At 62.2% G+C, this 21,397-nt stretch overlaps 1 protein-coding gene across 1 annotated transcript; it reads left to right on the forward strand.

Moving 5' to 3' along the window:
* Positions 1-688: 688 nt before the first annotated feature.
* On the forward strand, positions 689-19,971 carry LOC144266665 (syntaxin-binding protein 2-like). Its single transcript, XM_077820157.1, has 19 exons — positions 689-725; positions 3,182-3,231; positions 4,187-4,268; positions 4,869-4,945; positions 5,517-5,598; positions 6,343-6,434; positions 7,578-7,726; positions 8,050-8,134; positions 11,049-11,179; positions 11,323-11,430; positions 12,427-12,484; positions 12,993-13,058; positions 13,785-13,865; positions 14,202-14,340; positions 15,731-15,837; positions 16,354-16,443; positions 18,708-18,793; positions 19,199-19,356; positions 19,892-19,971. The coding sequence occupies exons 1-19, from the start codon at positions 689-691 to the stop codon at positions 19,969-19,971; spliced, it is 1,758 nt and encodes a 585-aa protein (XP_077676283.1).
* Positions 19,972-21,397: the final 1,426 nt, after the last annotated feature.

The raw sequence follows: 21,397 nt of genomic DNA on the forward strand, positions 1-21,397 counted from the left end.
CCGACGGGGCGAGACGGGCAGAGGCCGTTCGCTCCATTCGACCTGCTCCTGTTCCTGGGTACAACACGGGGCCTGGCTGAGGGGGTCTGGGTGGAGGGGGGGCGAGGGGCCTGGCTGATGGGGGGAGGCTGGGTGGAGGGGGGACTTGCAGCTCACTGCGGGGCCCTGACTGGAGTGGGCTGAGGCCCCACTACCCCAACCCGGTCCTCGCTTTAACGCTGCCCGAGGCCCCCGCCTCCCTCTGCGCCCCACGTGACCAGGTGGGGGTTCAGTGGGGACCTCCGTGGCCCTGTCACCGGTCGCCTGCCCATTGGTGCCCAGGCCCAGCCCTCGCAGCGCCAGAAGTGGGGGGCTGCGGCGTTCGGCCGTCTTCAGCCTTGCAGACATCGACCCGCCAGCACCCCAGTTGCTTTATACTGAAATCAGTCACTGGGGGGGCTGGGCCCGTCCATCAGTGACACTAGGGGGGGCTGGGCCCGTCCACCAGTGACTGATTTCAGCGTCGCTAGGGGCTGTCGCCCAGTGTCACAGACGCTCCCCAGAGCATGGCAGGGAGAGGCCAGGGCGTGCCCAAGGTCAGGAGCAGAGCCGGGGCAGAGCCCAGGAGTCCTGACTCCAACCCCACCCCGCACACAGCTGAGTCCCACTTCTACCCACAGGGCTCGAGGGGACGTGGCAAGAGGCGGAGATGGCCCCGTCCGGGCTGAAGGCGGTGGTGCGCAAGAGTGAGTGCGGAGCCGGGGGGTCTGAGTGCGGAGCCGGTCGGGGGCAGGAATCTGGTTGGGTGTGGGTCTGGGGGGGCAGGGCCCAGTTGGGGGGCCCTGGGAGGGGCGCTCCTGGGGGTGTCTCACCCTCGGAGAGGATTAGGAGTCAGTCGGAGCAGAGAGCTCCCCCCCACCTGCCTGTCATACACCAGGAAGGGGAGGAGGCTGTCTGCCCCACCCCCAAGGGCTGCCCCCTCCCATAGGAGCTGCACTTTGCGGGGGCGTCATCGTCGTCATCTCTTTCCATCAGGATGACTCCCACCAGGGCCGGTGCAAGGATATTTTGTGCACTAGGCGAAACTTCCACCTTGCACCCCCCCCCGACAACCTCTGAAAACTAGTAAAGTTAGCATTATAAACAGCCTGTCAGAACGGGTAACGGCTGCGCGCGAGGAGAAAAATGACATCATAGCCGCTTTGTAACGTAGTGAAGCAGTACACTTCTGCCCGGCCCCAACACAGAGCTGGCGTAGGCGATAGCTGTAATGTAGGAGAGAGCAAGTTAAAGCCTTACACTTCAGAAGCCCAACCCACTTCTGTTACTTCAGAAGCCCAGACCCACTGCTGAATCTCCAGCCCAGGCTGCAGTGGACGGGGCCTGTGGCTAAATCCAGACCACAGACTTGGGGTTTAAAAGACTCTTGGAAAGTGGATTCAGTTCTGATGTTCCATGGTTGCCCCCAGAACTGGGACAGAGCAAAAGTGGCCCACAGTTCAGGATGGCCGGTGGTGCTAATAACCCTTAGCTCTTCTCTTAGCTTTTCCTCACTAAATCGCACAATTAGGAGGGCCTGACACGTGACTTTTGAATACTTGGGGTGGGCCATACTGCCCTGGTTCAAGAGGGGTCTCTGAACAGGAATAGCAGGGGGCTGCGGGTCAGGAGTGAGGGGCATCTGCAGAGCCGTGGGGGGGGGGGACCCAGGACTGGAATAGCTGCGGGTCAGGAGTGAGGAGCACCGGCGGAGCTGGGAGTGGGTGGTAGCCCAAGGCTGCCATAGCAGGGGGCTGCGGGCAGGAGTGAGGGGCACTGGCAGAGCTGGGAATCGGGGGGGAGCAAAGGGCTGGAATAGCAGAAGGCTGCGGACAAGAGTGAGGGGCATCTGCAGAGCCGTGAGGCGGGGAACCCAGGACTGCAATAGCTGCGGGTCAGGAGTGAGGCAGAGCTGGTGGGGGACAGACCAGAGCTGGCATAGCAGAGGGCTGTGGACAGGAGTGAGGGGCACTGGCAGAGCTGGGAATGGGGGGGAGGAAAGGGCTGGGATTGCAGGGGCTCCAGTCAGTAGTGAGGGGCACTGGCACAGCTGATGGGGGCAGCGCAGGGCTGGCGTGGGGAGCTGTAACTGCAGTTCAGGGTCAAAATGCCTGGGCGGAGTTGCGTGGAGAAAGCAGGTTCATGTCTGCCTTCACCATGTCTGGATCCAGGCTGTGCTGCCGGCCCCTTACCTTGCACTAGAGCTCCACGTGCCCCGCTGAACGGGGTGTCTGCATGCCACAGGTGTAAAGGAACTGCAGGAAAGCAGCAGGGAGGCCAGTGCGTCCTGGTGCAGAATAGCCCCTGGAGCCTCATTAGGACCGAGCAGCCAAGTCCTGATGGGCTAGAGGTGGGGTAGGGAGAGGCATTGCTTGAGTTATGGTGGAAACATAGTGTGTTGGGCAGTGCACTCACGCACACCAGTTACCGGGAGTGGGAGTGAGAGTGAGAGCACAGGTCAGGGTCGTGGGGCTATTGCCCTACAGGGCCAGCCAGAATCAGGTGCTTCGTAGGGGTAAAACAAACTGATGTAGTATGGTAGCACCCAGGAGCCCCAGACATGGACCAAGGCCCCATTTTGCAAGGCGTTGTACATTATTCATTAGGTGTATTACGGTAGTGCCCAGGAGCGCCAGTCATGGGTCAGGGTACCATTATGCGGGGCACAACAAAAAGATGGTGCTTGGCCCAAAGAGCTGACTATCTAATTGCTTAGCTGGGCCGTGGAAGGTGCCCAGGAGACAGGCCGGTAGTTCTCTGAGCGGGGCATGCCTTGGAGGGGTTCTATGTGCAGGACTCAGGATTTGAAGTCTTTGTTGTGTTGTTGTCCCCCACACACTGTAGAGGGTCCCTGGATCCCCTCCAGTCCAGAGGTGCTGGACAGGATCTGTTCTCTTGCTGCACGGGGCCAGATCCTTAGTTCAGCTGTGCTCGTATCCAGCCTGGCAGAAAGGAAGGGGGATCAGACCCATGGCCCATCTAGCCTGTCACCCCACCACGATCGCCGACTGGGGGCTCGGCTAGGAGCACATCGCTAGCTGGCCTGAAAGCAGCCTCTGAGCCACTTCCCTGAGGGGTCCTTCCACCAGCCAGTGGGTCCTGGCTCAGGGCACAGCCGTCCCATCCGAGCCCCACCACTGATCCTCATCTCTTTCACTCGCAGAGATCCTCAGCGTTGTCCTTCACAGCGTGAAGAAGGAAAGAGAATGGAAGGTAAGCAGGCCGAACCTGTTGCCCTGATGTCCCCCTGGGGATATGCTGTATCCATATATCATGCTCCTCCCCCTCCAGCCTCTTGAGATTCCTTAGGAACCTGAGCTTTTCCAGGCTGGATCAGATCCCTGCTCTGTCTAGCCCATCATCCGTCCCCAGCTAGGCTTGGGTATGTCTGCCTTCCCACCGCGCTGGATCAGACCCAGCTTGTCCAGCTAGCCCCATATCTCCCCCCCACACACACCGGATCAGACCACTGGGGCCAGTGAATCAGCCTGGGTGGGAGGAGGAGCAGGAGAGTGCCAAGCATGGGGGCAGTATGCACCATTGGGCAGGCAGGTTATTGAGCCCCCGGCATGGACTGGGCTGGGGGATGTGGAGCAGCGGGTTAGGCCGGTGCGGCAGAGGGAGCATTCGGCATGGCAGGAAGGTGGTGGAGATGTTGGGCCAATGGCCTACAGGGCTTTCCTAGGGGAACACGGAGACTCCCCTCGTTCCATTTCTCTGTGCCCTGATCCTGGTTCTGTCCGAGGGCTGGGGAGCGGATATCTGGTGGATCGGAGCAGGGGACTGGGAGCTAGGACTCCTGTTCTGTGCCTGCCTCTTGCACTCACCCTGTCACCTGGGCGAAGAGGCTGATCTCCTCCAGTCTAGGAGGATGGAACCATTCTGAATGGCCGGGTGTCCCAGGTTTGTCTCCTACATCTCGTACCAGCCACTCTGCTCGGAGCCGCTCTCCCTGTAGCTCCTCACGCAGTCCTTAGCACGGTCAGCTCAGCAAAGTGCAGGCTTGGTACCGGCCCTGCTGCTCTGCTGTGAAAGGGCTGTGGAAGGGCTCTGCCATTAGCAGTCGCTCTGCTCCCTTGGCTGTGCTGTGGATGATGATGGTGGGCAGCTGGGCTCAGGGCAGTGACTAGTTCATCCGAAGTGGAGCGCTCCCCTCTCGCTACCCCAGGTGCTGATCATGGACCACCCCAGCACGCGCATCCTCTCATCATGCTGCATGATGTCCGACATCGTAGACGAAGGCATCACACGTGAGTGGCCCCTCCCTCCCGTCTGCTCCCCCCACCAGGGCTCCCCTCCCTCTTGGATACACCTCACAGTCAGGGAGTTGACTTGTCTACATTCACGTTTGCATCTAGTTTCCCCGCTTTGCAGCCCCCTAGACGCCCTCCTTGCTATTGGTACCTTCCCAGCCAGGTCTAGTTCCCTTAGCCCGGCGCTTTCAGCCCGTGGAGCCTCTTCACCGCTTTTCTCAGACTCCTGCTAACTCCTCGCTGCTCCTCCCCAATGCTGTGGGCAGGGTCCTGGCTGGGGAGGGCGAATGCTGGCTCCCTGCTTTAGGGTGGAGGAGCCCTTGGGGTTGAGGGGCACAGAGCTGAGCCAGCACTCTAGCGGGGTGCCCCCAGCACAGTACAGAGGGCCATTCCTTCCCTGCTCCATACTGTGGCAGCATCGCAGCCCACGGCCCCACATCGAAGCGGCTGCTGCATTGTTGCCTCTGGAATGCCCCGGCCTGCTGCCAGCGAACATCACTGTGCCCCTTGGCTTCCCCTCCCCACATCCTGGTGGAGAGCGGCTGGGGCGGGTGGCTAGGACACACTGACCCGCGCCCAGTGTCTGCTCTCTCGTAGTTGTGGAAGATATTAACAAGTGCCGGGAGTCAATCCCCAGCCTGGAGGCCGTCTACCTGCTCAGCCCAGTGGAGGAGGTAGGAGCTCGGGCCTGGGGCAACTGGATGGGGAGCAGGGGAGACCCCGGGACAGCTCCTAGTGCTGCCTGGAGGTGGCGCTGTCCGGGGGGGATGCGCAGCACAACGTCAGGATGGGAAGGGCTGGTCGAGGGGTCTGAACAGGTTCCAAACACCCTGCCAGGCTAGCTGGCGTGGCGAAGCTGCAGGTGCCCAGCATGGCGCCCGGGGAGGGAGGGGGCCCTGATGGTAGTTGCCTGGGATTGCTGCTCGGCCGGCTGTTCCCTGGACACTGCTCAGAGCCCACTTAGTTCAGCAGCAAGGCAATGCCAGGCCTCATCTGTGGCCGGGCATGGACACTTCTGTGCCAGCAAGAGATGTGGCTGGGCCCTGAGGATGTCCCGGGCACATGGGCACAAGCCCTGCTCCAGGCAGGGAGGGAGCCCAGAGCTAGGGGGGTGAAAACCAGCCCACCTCCCGATGGCATCATGCTAGGCCCTGAGTCCCCAGGGCCTGGGCATGGGCTGGGCCATTTGAGCAGCAGGGAGGGGCCTCGGCAGGTGCTGACAACCCCCCTCTCTCCGCTTTGCAGTCGGTGCAGGCTTTGATCAATGACTTCCAGGGCACCCCCACCTTCAACTACAAGGCAGCTCACGTCTTCTTCCTCAGCCATGAGTATTGGGGGTCGGAGGATCCCCCAGCTGGGAGCCTGGGCAGCAGCACACTGGAGCCTGTGGGTGGGGGGTCTCTCTCTGCCGGCAGGCCAGTGCGCAGCACCCTGATTATGCTCTGCCCTCCTGCAGGGGGATGCAGCCCCAGCAGGCCAGACTGAATGACCCCACCTATCCCTTCCCCCGCCTTCTCCCCCACGGGCCTGCCTCCAGCCAGCAAGGCTCACAGACACCTGCAGCGTGTGCCCAGAAAGGCGGCCTCTGGCTACCATTCCCAGCATGCATTGCTCCATCAGTCCCAACTCGGTGGGGGGATGGGACACCACCAGAATACCCAGTGTGTCAGGGTCATATCTGCTTCTCCCCATTACAGAGGCAGGGGGAACCCAAGTCCCCGTTCCTCCTTGTGCATCATCCTGAGTTGTACACTCTGGTCACTCAGCCCTGCGGGCAGGCTGAGGGCAGGGTGTGATACAGGGGCTGTGTCGGAGAGATTGTGGCTCCCCCTCGCTGCTGATGCTGCAGAAGGCGAGAACCCGGCATGACTCTGGTTCGGGGGGGCTGGACTCATCGTTGACTCCTGTGTGGCCCTGCTGGCTTGCCCAGGTTCCCCACAAGCGTGCAGCACTACTGCCCCTGCTGTGCCCGTCCTGGCCCCGTCCGTGGGGGCTGGCGCTGTGCTGGGGGTCCTGAGCCCTGTGCCTGTCACTCCCACCCACTGCCTTTGCCTTGCAGCCTGTCCTGAGCCTCTGTTCAAGGAGCTGAGGAAGTCACGGATCACCAAGGTCATCAAAACCCTCAAGGAGATCAACATGGCCTTCCTGCCCTATGAGAGCCAGGTGAGGGGTGGCCGGGCTTTGGAGGAGCAGGTCCACGGGGCGGATGGTGACGTACGACACCACACCCTTATTGTTTCATGTGATTTGGCGGGGGAACCTTTCCCTTCTAGGGCCCCGGGTTTGACGCCAGCACAGGACAGCAGGAACTAGCTGGCTGCTCACACCCTGTGAGAGGTGGAATCGCTGGCTTGCACCTGGTGGGGATGGTAGATGTATGGGGGAGGAGGGCCCTGCCTCCCTGGCTTTACCAGCTCTTACTGATGGTTTATACTAGGCCTGCAAGACAGCCCGATACTCCACACGCCTGCCCTTTACCCAACCACCCCATCCCCTCCTTCTGTCATCAGTGGATTTCGCCCCTCCTGCCCCTGAGGGGCAGGACTGTGGTGTCAGCCCCATTGCATTGATGGGGAAACTGAGGCACAGAGAGACATGAGCCTGGGCTACACACAAAAGCTTTGTTGGTATGGGTTTGTTACAGGGACATGAGAGAAAAAATCCCCCCTGTAACGGATGCAGCTGTGGTGGCAGAGCCCCTGGGTAGATGCCGTTACGCTGGCAAAGCAGTCCTTTCGCCACTCTAGCTGATTTCATCTGGGGTACCGGTGCCAGCTGTGCCAAGAGAAGCTTTGGCTGGTATAAGCTGAGTGTCCTTCAGGAGGCTTTGCTGGCTCACCCGTCCCGTTGCGCCAGCAAACCCTTCATGGGCCGATACTGTTTATTGGTGTCCAAGCACGTTTGTCCCAATGGCTCGTTCTGTTCGGCCAGTGAAATAAGCGACAGCGGCAGACGCGCCTTGATGCCGGGTTTGCCAGTGGCTATGCTGGGGCTTTCGCCAGACTAGAAGCGTCGCCAAGCCCCCTCCCCCAACATTGAGGGCACCTGGGGGTCTGCAGCCAAGTAAGGACCTGAACCTGGGGCATCTTCATCCCAGGCTGGTGCATGAATCTCTGGCTCGCTATCCCTCTACCACAACAGGAGTGGCACTGGCAAAGGGATCTCTCCCTCACTAGGGGCTCGCTACAGCTCCACCAGGCTGGCCTGATCCAACAGCGCATCTTAGGGGCGCGGTATGGGACACAGCTGGCCTGGCTGCAAGCAGTTGGCACCGGGGTCTGATCTCTGCTCTCCCCCGTCCCCAAGGTGTACTCCCTGGACAAGCCAAAGACCTTCCACAACTGGTTCAGCCCCTACCGCTTTTTCGAAAAGAACAAGCAGCTGGAGATGCTGGCAGAGCAGATTGCCACATTGTGTGAAACCCTGGAGGAGTATCCAGCCATCCGCTACAGGAAGTGAGTGTGCCCAGGGGAAGGGGTACCTAGCTATCCCCTATAGGAAGTGAGTGTGCCATGGGGAAGTACCCACTTCAGGAAGTGAGTGTGCCCAGAAGGAGAAGGGTACCTGGCCATCCGCTACAGGAAGTGAGTGTGCCCAGGGGGAGGGGTACCAGCTATCCCCTATAGGAAGTGAGTGAGCCATGGAGAAGTACCCAGCCATCCTTTACAGGAAGTGAATGTGCCCAAAGGGCGAGGGTACTTGGTTACCTCCTACAGGAAGTGCGTGTGCCCCTCGGGGAGGAGCTGTTTCTGACCCACAGGGTTTGTCTTTGCTGCAGGGACCATGAAGATAACTTCCACTTGGCGCACGCTGTGCTGGCCAAACTCAAGGCGTTCAAGGCATACGAGCCCAGCATGGGAGAGGTGAGCGAGCTGTGTCGGCCACACCCTTGCCATGGGACAGAGCCACGGGGGAGCACATGAGAAGTAGAAGGAAGGAGGAGTGATTTAGAACCTGCTCGGATATCCTGGTCGGGGGGGAGGGGTGGGGTCTAGACACCCTTGGAGATCCTGAGGGGTTGGCAGAACAATAGCATTCCTGTGTGGCTGGACTAATGGCCCCAGCCCTTCTCTAACACTGGCTGTGGGCAGATCTCAAAGTGCTCTACAAAGGCTAGTGTCCTTATCCCCTCTGTATAGATGGGGAAACCGAGGCACCAACTGGGGAAGTGTGTGCCCAGCACAATCTCTCTGTTTATAAACAGGGCAGTTCGGTCAGAGAACTAAGCTTCGCACACAGAGCCTCTTCCACACCTGGACACTCCTGTCTGTGTGTGCTCCTACACTCATCACCATGGTATCAGAATCTCACTAATGAATTCAGCCTCCCAGAGGAGGCAGGGTGGCCTGTGTTACAGATGGGAAACTGAGGCATACAGGGAGTCTGCCAGAGCAGGAATAGAACCCAGCTCTCCCGAGCCTTAACCACAAGTCAGCCCTGGCCTGTGGGCTTCCCCTAGCTCCTGCCATCCCCGTCCCACCCCCAGCAGAGGGGAGCTGCAAACCCACCCTGCCCTGGATTCTCACACGGGAAACCCAGTAGCTCCTACCCCCCTAGGAGAAGCAAAGTGATGTAAAATCCAAGGCCTGCCCAGATCTCTCCCTCCTGTTGCCTCTGCTCTTGCTTCCAGCCTTTGCTGAGCTGCTGGGAGACTGTGCACCTGTGACCAACTGGGAATGTTTGTAATATCTTTTATGAATCTGATGCGTGCCTCAGTTTCCCTATATATTTCCTGGCTTCTCTGGCAGGGGGTGAAGGGGAAGGATTCTCGGGGAAGGGAAGAGTCATGCCGGGGGTGGGGGGTGTCACCTCCCTGTCTTGGTGAAATGAAGAGAATCCAACACAGATCAGCCTGGGGGCCAGAAAGACCATGCCGGCTCCAATGGCTCCTGGCTGGATGCTCCCAGCAGGGAATTGGAGCAGGGCCCCCAGCTCGAGAACACAGGGTTGGGAAGGTTTGAGCTGGGGGATGAGTGCGGGAAGCTGGGAGCTCTCGCCTGAGAACTGACTAAGGTCAGGCCGAGGCCTGGTCTACATGAGGCAATTGGGTCGGTGCCGCTGCGTCTCTTGGGGGTATGGGAAAGGCGGAGTCACTGAAGCGGAGCAGCGGAAGTGGTTTACATGTAGACAGGCCCTGAGTGAGAGACCCGGAGCTGAAAACAGGTTTCTCTGCAGCTCGGCCAGGCTCTGGGCTGACCAGAACGGCCTCTTGCTTTAACCTTCAGTGGGCTGGGCTGCCCAGGCTGGGGTCCAGGTGCCTAAGAAACCCAACTGTTCTGGTCTCCAAAGCCACCCAGCCCGCGGTCCCGGCACCCTGGGGCCTTGTCTGCACTAGTCCCTCTTGCCTTGATGTTTCCCAGCAGCCAGCCCTGAGGGGTAGCTGGCACAGGCAGTGCTGTGGCACCCACCAGTGCACTAACCACCCCTCTGCTCTGGGCAGGGTGGGGTGACTCGGTGGTTACGCCAGCCCCCATCTGCACTCGGGGATCCCTCCAGCAGAGCTGAACTGGCAAAGGGTGTGAGTAGAGTCCCGTGGGGAGTGGGGGCTGAGCATAGCAACCCATCCAGGCTGGGTAGGGCTAGAGGGGAATGATGGTGCCAGCTCTGGGTTCATGTCCCTGCTCTGCCACAGACTCCCTGTGTGACCTTGGGTGAGTCACCCAGCCCCTCTGGGCCTCCATCCCCCTCTGCAATGGGGTGACAGCCCTGCCGAGCTCCACGTGCATGGGGGGGCAGGATGCAGCAATGATAGTGCTACAGTGGTGGGGGCCAGATACTCCTCCAAGAGAGGCGCTCCCCCGTCAGCCTCAACCCATTTACCCAGAGGCTGTGGAGACCTGCCAGGCGGATGGGTGGTGGCCGGTCTGACGTTCTGCTCCCGAGCGTGGCTGAAAATCGGGCCACGTACTGAGGTGGGACAGTTGGGATAGCATCAGGGGCTGTACGTCCCCACCCCACCCACCCCTGACTGTCTGTGCTACCCAGCAAAGAGCAGACGCAGCCCCTTGCCGAGGTGCTCCTGGGTGGGCTTGGGTTCCACTGGGGCTGCTGGAGCCGGTTTCAGAGCCGTCTGCCATGAGAGCGTAGGGCTGGTCTCCTATCGCCACCTGCTGCGCAAAGAGGGCAGTGCATGCTGATCAGGCAGGAAGCGGGGGCTGGGCCAGCCCCCCCATGATGTGGGTCTGAGATGCTGACCATTTGAGTGGTCTCTGTCCAACTGGATGCTGGGGGGCCACACAGGCTGGGACTGGGGAGCTAGAGCTTCATATGGGGTCCCAGCTCAGATGCAAGGTGGGGCATAGGGATAATGTCCTGTCGTCCCCCTCTGGGACCTTGTGTCAAAGAGTCTCTGGGCCTGGTGTTGGTTAATGATAGACTAGCCAGGCCCTTCTGGTGTAGTTCCCCCCGTCCCCACACAGCATATGGAGCAGGGGGCAGTCAGGGAGCTGCCTTGTAAGGGGCATGCTCCCATTGGTGGAGAGGCACGAGCAGAGAGCATGCTTGGGGGAGGGGGGCATTGCTATTTGCATGAGGGGTAGGTAGCCCGTCCCTGCAGGGGGCGTTGCAGTGCAGCTGGTCAGGGCAGGACCCCAGGGCACGTCCCAGCTAGCTTGGGGGGTGTCTCTTGGCTTCCCCCTGGGGTTGGGGGCTGGGCCACAGAGAGGGTGGGTAGTGAAGTTTCAGGCCACCAGGGCCCATTGGATTGTGCCGTGTAAGCCAGGCCAGGAACCCTCTGCCAGAGCAGGAGGTGACGGGTTTCTCTCTCCTTTGCCCCAGGGCCCCGACAAAGCCCGTTCTCAGCTGCTGATTGTGGACCGAAGCTTCGATCTGGTGTCCCCACTGCTGCACGAGCTCACCTACCAGGCCATGGCCTACGACCTGCTCAGCATCGAGAAAGACACCTACAAGTAGGGCCTGGCTGCCAGCAGGGGGCGCCCCGCACCCCTCCTCAGGAGGGCTGGGGGGGATGTGGCCCAGGCACCTGCACTGCTCCGCAGCCCCCACGCTGGGGCGAGGGGTGCCGCAGCCTGACCCCATCTCCCCCCTGCAGGTACGAGACGACGGGCATCAGCGACTCGCAGGAGAAAGAGGCGCTGCTGGACGAAGACGACGAACTCTGGGTGCAGCTACGCCACATGCACATCGCTGACGTCTCCAAGTGAGCGCGCTCGGCCCTGCCCCCTGACGCACCCCTCCATGCCCCGCCCATCCACTGGACATACCCCTCCGTGCCCCACCCAGGGCCAGGACCCATCCCCCCCCGGACACACCACTCCGTGCCCCACCCAATGCCAGGACACCCCTGGACACACCCCTCTGTGCCCTGCCTAGTGCCGGGTCTCGCTACTCCCCCCCACCTTTGGCACACCTCTCCCCTCCCCACCCAATGCTGGGACCCCCTACCCCCACTTTGGCACAGCCCTCCCCTCCCCGCCCGCTGCCAGGACTCCCCCCTTGGACACACCTCTCCCACCCAGTGCCAGGACAGCCCACCCCGTTGACACACCCCTCCCCCACTTTTCCAGTGCCGGGACTTCCCCCATCCTCCCCTTCAGACACACCCCTCCCCTTTCCTTCCCACCCAGTGCTGGAACCCCACTATCCCTTGGATACACTCCTCTTCCACCCAGTGCAGGGACACCCACCCCCCGCAACACACCCCTCTCCTGCGCAGTGCCAGGGCCCCCCCTCCCCCTCCCACCCAGTGCTGGAGCTTGTCCCTCAGACATACTCCTCTCTGAGTGCTGAGACCCCCTGGACCCAGCCCCTCTCCCCAAAGGACCCCTGAGCGCTCCCTTCCAGAGCCACTGTCCACATCTCCTCTTGGGGATCCGCCTGGACACTGTCTTCCCCTGATCCCAGGGTCTCCCCATGCACCTTACAGCTCCCTTGAGTGAGTCCCTCACCGACCTCCTGCTGGGCCTGCCGCTGCCCCCAGGCCCCCCCAGCAGGGCGCCAGGAGCCCCCAGAGGTGCACTGAACTCTGCCTTGGGGTAACTTAGGAAGAGGGCCTCCCCCAGCCTGTCTGAGGCTCTTGAGGCAGAGAACCCTGGTGCCTGTGGGGCGGGGGCTCCATCCCCTGTAGCATAGGACAGGGTACCCCCTACCTCCAAGGCAGTGCCTGGCTCCGTCCTGACCCCTCTCCCTGCTGCAGAAAGGTGACGGAGCTGCTGCGCACCTTCTATGAGAGCAAGAGGCTGACTACGGAGAAGGTGCGGCAGGGGTTGGGGGGAGTGATTGGGGAGTTCAGGCCGGAGGGACAGGGGGACCCATCCCACTGCCACTGATGGGGAGGGGAGGCTTCCCTGCTGCCCCAGGAGGGGTTGGCGGGGGCGGGGGGGCTGTCCCATTGCTCCCAGGGTTTGCCTGTAAAGGGCTTAGAGGTGTATGTGGAGTCCCCTGCCCCCCAGCCAGAGCTCTGGAGCTCCCCACAGTGGGGGAGGGCAGAGGCCCATGGGGCGGGGTCAGACAGCAGGATCGGGACCGCGCAGGGAGAGCTGCAGGGAGCCAACGCTGGCATCTCCCTGGCCCACTGCTGCTTTACACCTTGAGGGGCGCTCGGGTTGCGGGGCTCCCGTCTCGTTCCAGCTGGCCTGGAAAGGGCAGGTCTAACCTAAGCCGCAGCCACGCATGGCCTGAGTGACCCGCCCTGCTGCCTCTGCCCTGCAGGGGGCTCCAAGCGCTGGGAGCGGCCGGGATCTCACCACCGCCTCCCTCCAGGCCAACATCGAGGACCTGTCCCAGATCCTGAAGAAGATGCCCCAGTATCAGAAGGAGCTGAACAGGGTAACGGGGCTGGGCTTTTCGTGGGCAGGGGGCAGGCCATTCAGTGGGGCTGATGGGAGGGGCAGGGTGCTCTGTGGGGCTGGTGAGGGACAGTAGGGACTCTCTTGGGGGGCAGGGCACTCTGTGGCACTCCGCTTTACTGCCTGATGAGAGCTGCTGACCTGTCCCGTTGGGCAGAGCCATTTTCCCCCCAGGTGCTGTGTGGCACCATGGGCAGCAGCCTGCCTGTCAATGCCCAGAGCTGCCACGTTAGCCCCACCCAGGGCAGCCCTTGGGTAAAGCCCGTGCCTTGCTGCTGCAGCTCTCGGGAGAGGGCCTTGGTGGGCTTCCAAACCAGCCTATTGGAGCCACTCCTGGTGCCACTGAGCCATGTGCCAACAGAAAGCTCCTGGCCACTGGCACAGGTACCCCGACACCTGCTGATCTCCAAGCCCCCAACCTCGTGGTGACTAACAGAGAAGCCGTGGGCTGTTTTGGAAGCTGCTCCCTCCTCCTGATCCTCCCCTCCAGCTGCCCCACTCCACCCCAGAGGTGGCTGCACATCAATCCCTATATGGCAGCCCTATATGGTGGCTGGGCAAAACAATCCCTATATGCTCGGCTTCGACAGCCAATTGGGGCTGCCCCTCTGGCCGAGGGGCCCTCCTTGTGGGTTGGGAGGTGCAGGTGCTCTGGACCAGCCAGTGATACGGTGAACTCGCCCTGTGCCCCGGTCTCTCCCCGCAGTACTCCACGCATCTGAACCTGGCCGAGCACTGCATGCAGCACTTCAAAGGAAGAGTGGAGAAGCTGTGCAGCTTGGAGCAGGTGGGTCTGTGGGCGGAGCCTGGCTTGGGGCAGAGTCTGGCTCATGGACTCAGCCCGGAGAGAGGGGTCTCAGAGCCGCAGGCTCGCTGGAGCCAGGGTCAGCCCCACCATGCAGCACCAGGGGTGCAGAAGGAGGACATGGGGCTCGGGTTACTCCCTGGGGGCCAGTTGCTCACCCCAGAGGGAGCTGACCCCAGGGAGGAGGGGGCCCTGGCACGGGGTAGGCGAGCTGTGGGTCAGGGGGCCGTCACATCTCCCATCCTGCTGCGTGGACGGGAGGAAGCAGAGTGGCCTAACCTGGGCCTTGTGTGTGCGCCCCCTTCCCCCTGCCCCCAGGACCTGGCTACGGGGACGGACGTGGACGGGAAGAAGATCAAGGACCCCATGAAGATCATCTTGCCTGTCCTGCTGGACCCCAGCGTGCAGGCCTACGACAAGATCCGCATCATCCTGATCTACATCTTCCTGAAGAATGGTAATGCCACAGGCCTGCAGGGGGAGCACTGCGGGGCCTGCTGCTGCAGAAGGGGGATCCTGGAGGTGGGGCCCAGGCCTGTGGGGCTGGTGGGGAATAGCACTGCTCAGACTGGCAAGCCCTCCTGCTATGCAGGGCGCCCCCCGGCCAGCCGCTTCCCAGGACCTGTGTCCAGCCTGGCTCTACAGCCCTGTCTTCCCTCTGCCCACCTCTCGGTGCCTGCAAGCCTGCCAGTGCGCCACGCCCATGCTCCGATCTGGGGTCAGATCTGGGGTCAGATCTGGCGGCCTTTGCTCTCTGCTACTGCCTTCCGAGCAGTGTCCGCCCTCCATGCTCCCCCAAGCCCGTTCTCTGCAGGGAGGGAGGGAGGATGGAGACATACACCCAGAGCAGCCCCCCAGCCCCTTCTCTGCAGGGAGGGGGGATGGAGAGACACACACCTGGAGCAGTCCCCCGGCCCGTTCTCTGCAGGGAGGGGGGACTTCCCTCCCTTCCTGCAGGCTGTTCAGATACCATGTTGTGTCTCTGAGCCTCCTGCAACCAGTCCCCTGCCCACCCCTTGTGTCATCCCTGCAGCAGCTCCCTGCTTCTTGCTGCATCCAGCCCCTTCCCCAAACTCACCAGGGCCTGGGGAACCTCCCTGACCCTGACACTTGGCACAGTCCCTCTTCCCCCATCGGTTCCTATCCCATGCTGGCTCGGTGGGGCAGGGCCCTGCTCCGGGGCCCTTCCTGTAACCCTGCTCAGGCACTGCCCCTGTGCCCATTGCTCAGGCCAGGGTGCCCTCATGGGGCTCCTCTGGCTGCCTGGCTGCCCAGTTTCCTGGCCAGGGGGTGCTGTGGAGTTGCCAGGCCTCCCCGTCTGCACTAAGCAGCAGTAAATGGTTTGGGGGGGCAGGGGTGGGGCACGTTGCCCTCCCTCCAGCTCAAGGCCTCACAGCCTTTAAGAGCCAGGCCTCGGCTCTGACTCTGCACCTGACTGGCTGCAGAAGGGGGAGCCCAGATCAGGGGGATGGGGGCTCCCATTGCACTGCCAGGGGGAACTAGAGAGACCCCTGACCCCAGCGCCCGAGAGAACCTGTTGAGGGAGGAGCAGCAAGAACCTAAATTTGATCATTAACTATGTGGGGTCCAGTGGGTTAGAGCGGATGGTGCTGGGAGCCAGGACTCCTGGGTTCTATCCTCAGCTCTGGGAGGGCAGTGGGGTCTAGTGGGTTAGAGGGGGGCTGGGAGCCAGGACTCCTGGGTTTACCCCCAGCTCTGAGAGGGGTGGGAAGAGCAGGATCTCAGGATCTGATCAGGGAACTAGGACTCCTGGGGCCACGGACTCATGTGCCTGGGCTGTGGGTGCGTCCCGGGGTTCTAGCGCTGACCTGTCTCTCCCCATGAAGGTGTGGACAAGGAGAACCTCACCAAGCTGATCCAGCATGCCAACATCCAGCAGCAAAGAGACATCATCAACAACTTGCAGTTCCTGGGCATCTCTCTCACGCCTGGGGTAAGGGACTGGGGCCAGGGGCCAGCAGCTGTACCCATGCCAGGGGGCAGATCTGTGCTGCACAGGGGAGCCCAGGCCATCCTGGAGGTGCCCCTCTATGGCAGTGACCTACTCCCAGCACAGAGGTGGCCTCTGCCCCTGTACAGTGGGGTGACGCCCTCCCCATAGGAGGGTGACCCCAAAGTTACTCCCCATCTGGGGTGACTTCTTCTGCCCTGGCAGAGGATACTGGAAGTCAGGACCTCAGATCGCCAGCGAGCTGGAGCTGGTGACCACTGCTTGGGGTGGCCATGCGGCGAATGGGGGGAAGCAGCTCTGTTCTCCCATCAGTCTCTCTCTCTCTCTCTTCTTCTCTCTCTCTCTCTCGCTCAGTGATCCATTCTGTTCTTTTCTCTGCCTCTCCCCTGCCAGCCTGGCTGGCGCGACTCAGGTAGGCCGCGCTCTCCCTGTCTGCCCCCGTTCCCACCCCGCACCTCCTCCCTGCTGCCTCTCACCCCCTCTACCTTCCTCCCCCAGAGCGGGCAGCTGCGACCGGAGAGGAAGGTGCGGCTGGAATCCAGCTACCAGCTCTCCCGCTGGACTCCCATGCTCAAGGACATCATGGAGGTACCGGGCCATCTGCTTCCCGGCCTTGGGGGTGGGGTTGCAACTGGCAGGCTGGGCCCAAGGGGGAGGGGTTGGTTTGGGGTCAACAATGTGTAGAGCCCTGCATATCTGCGCACCATTTCTGTGGATAGTGGATCAGCTGCAGATACAACCATGCAGGGCTCTACCCCCCAGCAGCACCTGGCCCGTGGCGTCCGGCTCAGGCAGCCTGGGGGACGCAGCGTGCTCGGGGCCGCTGGCCCGCAGCCAGTGGCTGGGCGACAGGTCGGAGTCGGGGCTGTCCGGCACCCACTCGCTCCGCCGCGCTGCTTCCTGTCCAGCAGCTCGAGCAGCACCAGTGTCCCCACCAGCTCCTGGGCAGCAGGATTTGGGATTGGAGTGGGTGGGGCCCCAGCACCCCACCCCTCCACCCCACTATGATGCAACATGCTCTGCTGCTGCTGTGTACTGTTACTCGTGACCCCCCAAGAGGGCACGTGATGAGACACCCCTTCACCCAAGCCCCCACCTCCTCCACACTGCCCCTTCTCCTCAAGACCCCGCCCCCACACTGCCCCTTCTCCTCCAGACCCCGCCCCCTCCACGCTGCCCCTTCCCCCAGCCCCCAACCCCTCCATGCTCCCCTTCCCTGCGAGACCCCTTCCCCACCCTCGCTAGCTGCTGCCGGTGAGGATGCGGATACAGGTAAAAGGCGGCTTGTGGATCGCGGGCTGATGCACATCCACACTTTTGTATCTGTGCAGGGCTGTAGCCATGTGAGGGGCTCATCAGAGAGTCCTCTCCTGCTGCCGTCCTTAGGGGTCTTAAATCATAGACACGAGTGCAGGGGAGTTGTCTTACTCGGTGCTGAGATGCTGCCACCTCTGGGGTGGGCCATGGGCGGTTTATACAGCGGTCCCTCACCGGGGCTGAATTCTTCCTAAGGAGTGGCAGGCAGCTCTTAACAGCCGCCCAGCAGCGCTGCCCGAGAGTCTAGGGCAGGAGGTGATCAGTGTGTGGGTCTGGAAGTGCAGGGGATCCAGGCAGCACACTGTCATGACTGGCACTGGAATCTGAATGGCTGGCAGGGTCCTTGGCCTAACCTCCAGTGAGGAGCAGCTGTTTGACACTCATCTAAAGGATGAACTCCTGCAGCACAGTACTGGTCACGCCCCCTGCAGACCCCCGCCCTGCCTGCTCTCTGCAGTACAGCGCCCCCTGGCGCCGCACTGGGGTAGCACTGACTGCCAGGGGAGAGTGCCCCCTGCTGAGCCCTCCGCCTGCTCCCTGCAGTACAGCGCCCCCTAGCGCCGCACTGGGGTCATAGAGCACCCTCTGCTGACTCACTCGCACCCCCCAGCACCCAGTAGCTTTTCCTTAGAGGTCTCCTATCCAAGCACTGCCTGGGCCCAAACCTGCTTAGCTTGTGAGAGGTGACATGGTCACTCCATCCCCTAACCCTTGCAGGGGGCTGATACCCTCATTGCCCTGTCCTGTGGGGCACTCCTCAAGGGGGTGGGGGGGCACACTTAGTTGCCTTCAACCTACTGGCTTGGGGCTCCTCCAGGCCAAGAATTAACCCCCTGACCGGAGCTCCTGTCCCTGGCAGATCACAGGTAGGAGGCTCCCAGGCCCTTGTTCCAGCGTTGTGATGGTTCCTCCTGTGGGATTTTGGGGCAGGCAGTTGCGGTAGCCTCAATCCCACGGCTAACCCAATGGGGGTACCCCCTCTCTGCGCCAGCCACAACTTGGCAGGCCTTAAGCTTCCCTGTACAAGTCAATGCAGCAGACTAATGTAAAAGCCCCTATTATGTGGCATTAGGATGTATCATATCCTGGGCCCCCTGCGTGCCTGGGACACACCTCATGGAGCAAGAGGCAGGGCCTGGATCTGCCCGCAGCAGGAAAGGGGCACTGACGGCAGCCCCCTGCCTCTCCCCCCCCACCCCCCAAATGAGGGGCCCTGGATCTGGCTGCAGGAGGTCTCCGCCCTCCTCATAACGGTGGATGGGTGGGGAGTTCACAGCAGGGCACTGAGCAGCTGAGGGGGATGTGGGGAGATGGGGGGGCATCACTGGAGGAGTCAGCGTGTTCTTTGCTGGCTCCCCATGCCCCCCCCGGAAAGGGGGCCCCAGGCTGCTCCCCCCAGGGACTGTCAATCATTCAGTGAGGAGCCGTCCCAGCCCCTCCACCCCAATGGGGCCTGGCTTGGCCACCAGATCCGAGATTCCTGCTGCTTGGCCCCTGCTGATCTGTCCTCCCTCCACCCCCCCACCCCCTGCCAGGACATCATTGAGGACAAATTGGACAAGAATCTGTGGCCCTTTTTGTCAGACCTGGTCCCTACCACCAGCTCCCAGGCTGCTGTCAGGTAAGGCTGAGCCTGGCTGGGCTGTGGGTGGCAGAGCCCTGACACACACACTCCAGAGTGTAGGAGCCTCTGTGGCTGGGAGTGTGTGGTCAGGACCCTGCCCTCTACGGGGGAGGGGATGTCCAAGAGCCTGGAGCCCTGGAACCCTCCTACCATGTACCCCGCACCCCAGCAGTCCCTCAACACAGCAGGGCCCAGGATGGAGGAAAGGGACTGGCCGAGCTTTAGACAGACCCCCAGCCCAGCGCAGGTGCCACCCTCCCCTACTCCCTTTTGCCTGCTTTGGGACTCCTGTCCCACTCCCTTGGGCAGGGCCTGCCCCGCAGCCTCCTCCAGGCCCTGCCCTTCCATCTGGCATTCCCTCAGCGAGCCCCTGGTATCCACACTGCCCCTCTCTCCCCCCAGCGCCCGCTTTAGGCATTGGCACAAGAACAAGCCAGCGGCCGAGTACCAGACGGGCCCGCGCCTCATCATTTACGTGCTGGGTGGGGTGTCCATGTCTGAGATGCGCTGTGCCTACGAAGTGACCCCGGCCATCAAGGGCAAGTGGGAGGTGGTGATCGGTGAGTGGGGCGAGTCCTGGGGGAAAGGGCGGCTGGAATGCCCAGGTCAGGGAGAGTTGGGACCCCCTGGGAGGGGGAGACCCTAGAACTGCCTGCCCAGCACCCACAGGGCTCCCATGCTACCCTCTGTCCTCCCACACCCAGGGGCCTGGGAACAGATGTGCTTGCCCCACATGGCCTGTATCTAGCCGCCTGATCTCCTGGCCTCTGTCTCCCCAGGCCTCTCATTGCCCAGGGACCATGTGTGGGGGCCCAGTCAGACACCCCCAGTAACTCCCATAGGGATATGGCTCACCCCCTGCACACACCCCTCGAAGACCCAAGGGTGAGGAACACTGTCAGCGCGTGGATTCTTGCCTGGCTGTGCAGGGTACAGCGGCACGAGGGGTGCGGTGCCAGGCCAAGGGGGTAGGAGACAGTCCCTCCCCCCCTGCACTAGAGCAGGGTCCAGCTGCAAAGATGGGGGTGATGGTGATGCCAGCCACATACCTGCCTCACTGTGCCCACCACTGCCAACCACCTCTCTCTCCCCCAGGTTCTAGTCACATCCTGACCCCCAAGCGCTTCCTGGATGACATCCAAACCCTCAACCAGCTGGACCCCGAGGAGGCCTAGAAGCAGCCCCCTCCCCCCAGAGACTCTGCCCCCCACAATTTGCCGCCCGCAGCTCCACCTGCTCTTCTCAACAAGGCATCTTCCCCCCTACTCTTGGCTGCGGTGTCAGTTCTTGGGCGGGGGGAGGACCCCCAGGCTGCTTGGCTGTTCGGGCAGGGGGCAGGCCAGGCTTCCTCCCTCTGGCACAGCCTCTAGGGCCGTTACCCTTTGTGCCCCGTGGCCACCCTGCCCCCGATGGGGTAGGAGAAGAGTCAGGCTCCATTATCTACCAGCTTCAGCCATTCCTACCTCCCCTCCCTGGGATCCAAAGCACAGCCCCTCTCCCTCCCCGTCCTGTCACCCCTCTGCCAGTGATGGGGGGCGCACAGAGGCTGCTACCAGCATCTGGCTTTGGGGGGGGTGTGTGACCCAGCCACTGAGCCCCAGGCTGTGTCTGTCCAGTCTGCAAAGAGTTAAAGAGACCCCCCCCTTCTGCCCCCATATCATCCCCATTCACCGCCTTGAGGTGCTGGCCCAGCCCTGGCTCCCTGCACCCCTCCCATCACAGCCTGGCACCCTGGCCTCTTGGCCCTGTCCCCCAGTGGGGACCTCGGCTCCTGAAGGGGGGAGGGGTCCTAGCAGGAGTTGCAGTCAGAGTGCCCAAGTAAGTGGGGGTGGAGCCAGGACTGCGTAGGAGGCGCGTCCAGGGTTGGTCAGCAGCAGGTAGGGTGACCAGATGTCCCGATTTTATAGGGACAGTCCTGATATTTGGAGCTTTTTCTTATCTCGGCTCTTATTACCCCCCACCCCTTGTCCCTATTTTTCACACTTGCTGTCTGGTCACCCTAGCAGTAGGGCAGAGCGGGCTCGCCACCTGATGGGCCTGGATCAAATGCCCCTGCCCAGTGGCAGACACCTCCCCACTGCCTTTCCCTGGGTATCAGAGCCACGCCCTGGGCACCTGGAGCCCCAGCTTCATCTGAGGCAGCCAGCTCCAGCCCCCTTGGGTCTGATCAAGCCCTGAGCCAAGCCTCACCCCCTGAATCCCACGGGCCCTAGAGATCCTCTCCCTCTTGCCTGCCAGGCGGGCTGTGCTGGGGCAAGCGCTGGCAGGAGTGATCCCAGGTAAAGGCAGTGACCTCCTTTACTGGGAGTGACCTCCAGGGGGTGGGGGGCGCAGGGGGAGAGTTTGTTTGTTCGCAGCTCTGAGCCCCCCCCCCATTATCACAAAGTCAGTTCTGGCCCTGCCCCCGGCTACTGCCCTGCTGGGCATGTGCCTGGGCCAATGAAGTGCATTGCCAAAGGCTGGCCGAGGTCTCTGCTGCTGTTCACAGGCAGGGGAAGGGAGGGCACAGGGCGGGGCGGGTGGCTGAGGGCCCAGGGAGCGGGATCTCCCCAACTCCCCCTCCAGCCCTGCTGCAGGTCCCAGGTGTCCTGGCTCCGAGTC

Source organism: Eretmochelys imbricata, chromosome 1, assembly GCF_965152235.1.
Source record: "Eretmochelys imbricata isolate rEreImb1 chromosome 1, rEreImb1.hap1, whole genome shotgun sequence".
Classification (NCBI taxonomy): domain Eukaryota; kingdom Metazoa; phylum Chordata; order Testudines; family Cheloniidae; genus Eretmochelys; species Eretmochelys imbricata.

Excerpts from the sequence above, each read along its gene's own strand:
- LOC144266665 (XM_077820157.1), top strand. The coding sequence starts at position 689 with ATGGCCCCGTCCGGGCTGAAGGCGGTGGTGCGCAAGA. Across the intron at positions 4,946-5,516 it reads TGCTCAGCCCAGTGGAGGAG|TCGGTGCAGGCTTTGATCAA; the intron begins GTAGGAGCTCGG and ends TCCGCTTTGCAG. Across the intron at positions 13,059-13,784 it reads ATCAGAAGGAGCTGAACAGG|TACTCCACGCATCTGAACCT; the intron begins GTAACGGGGCTG and ends CTCTCCCCGCAG.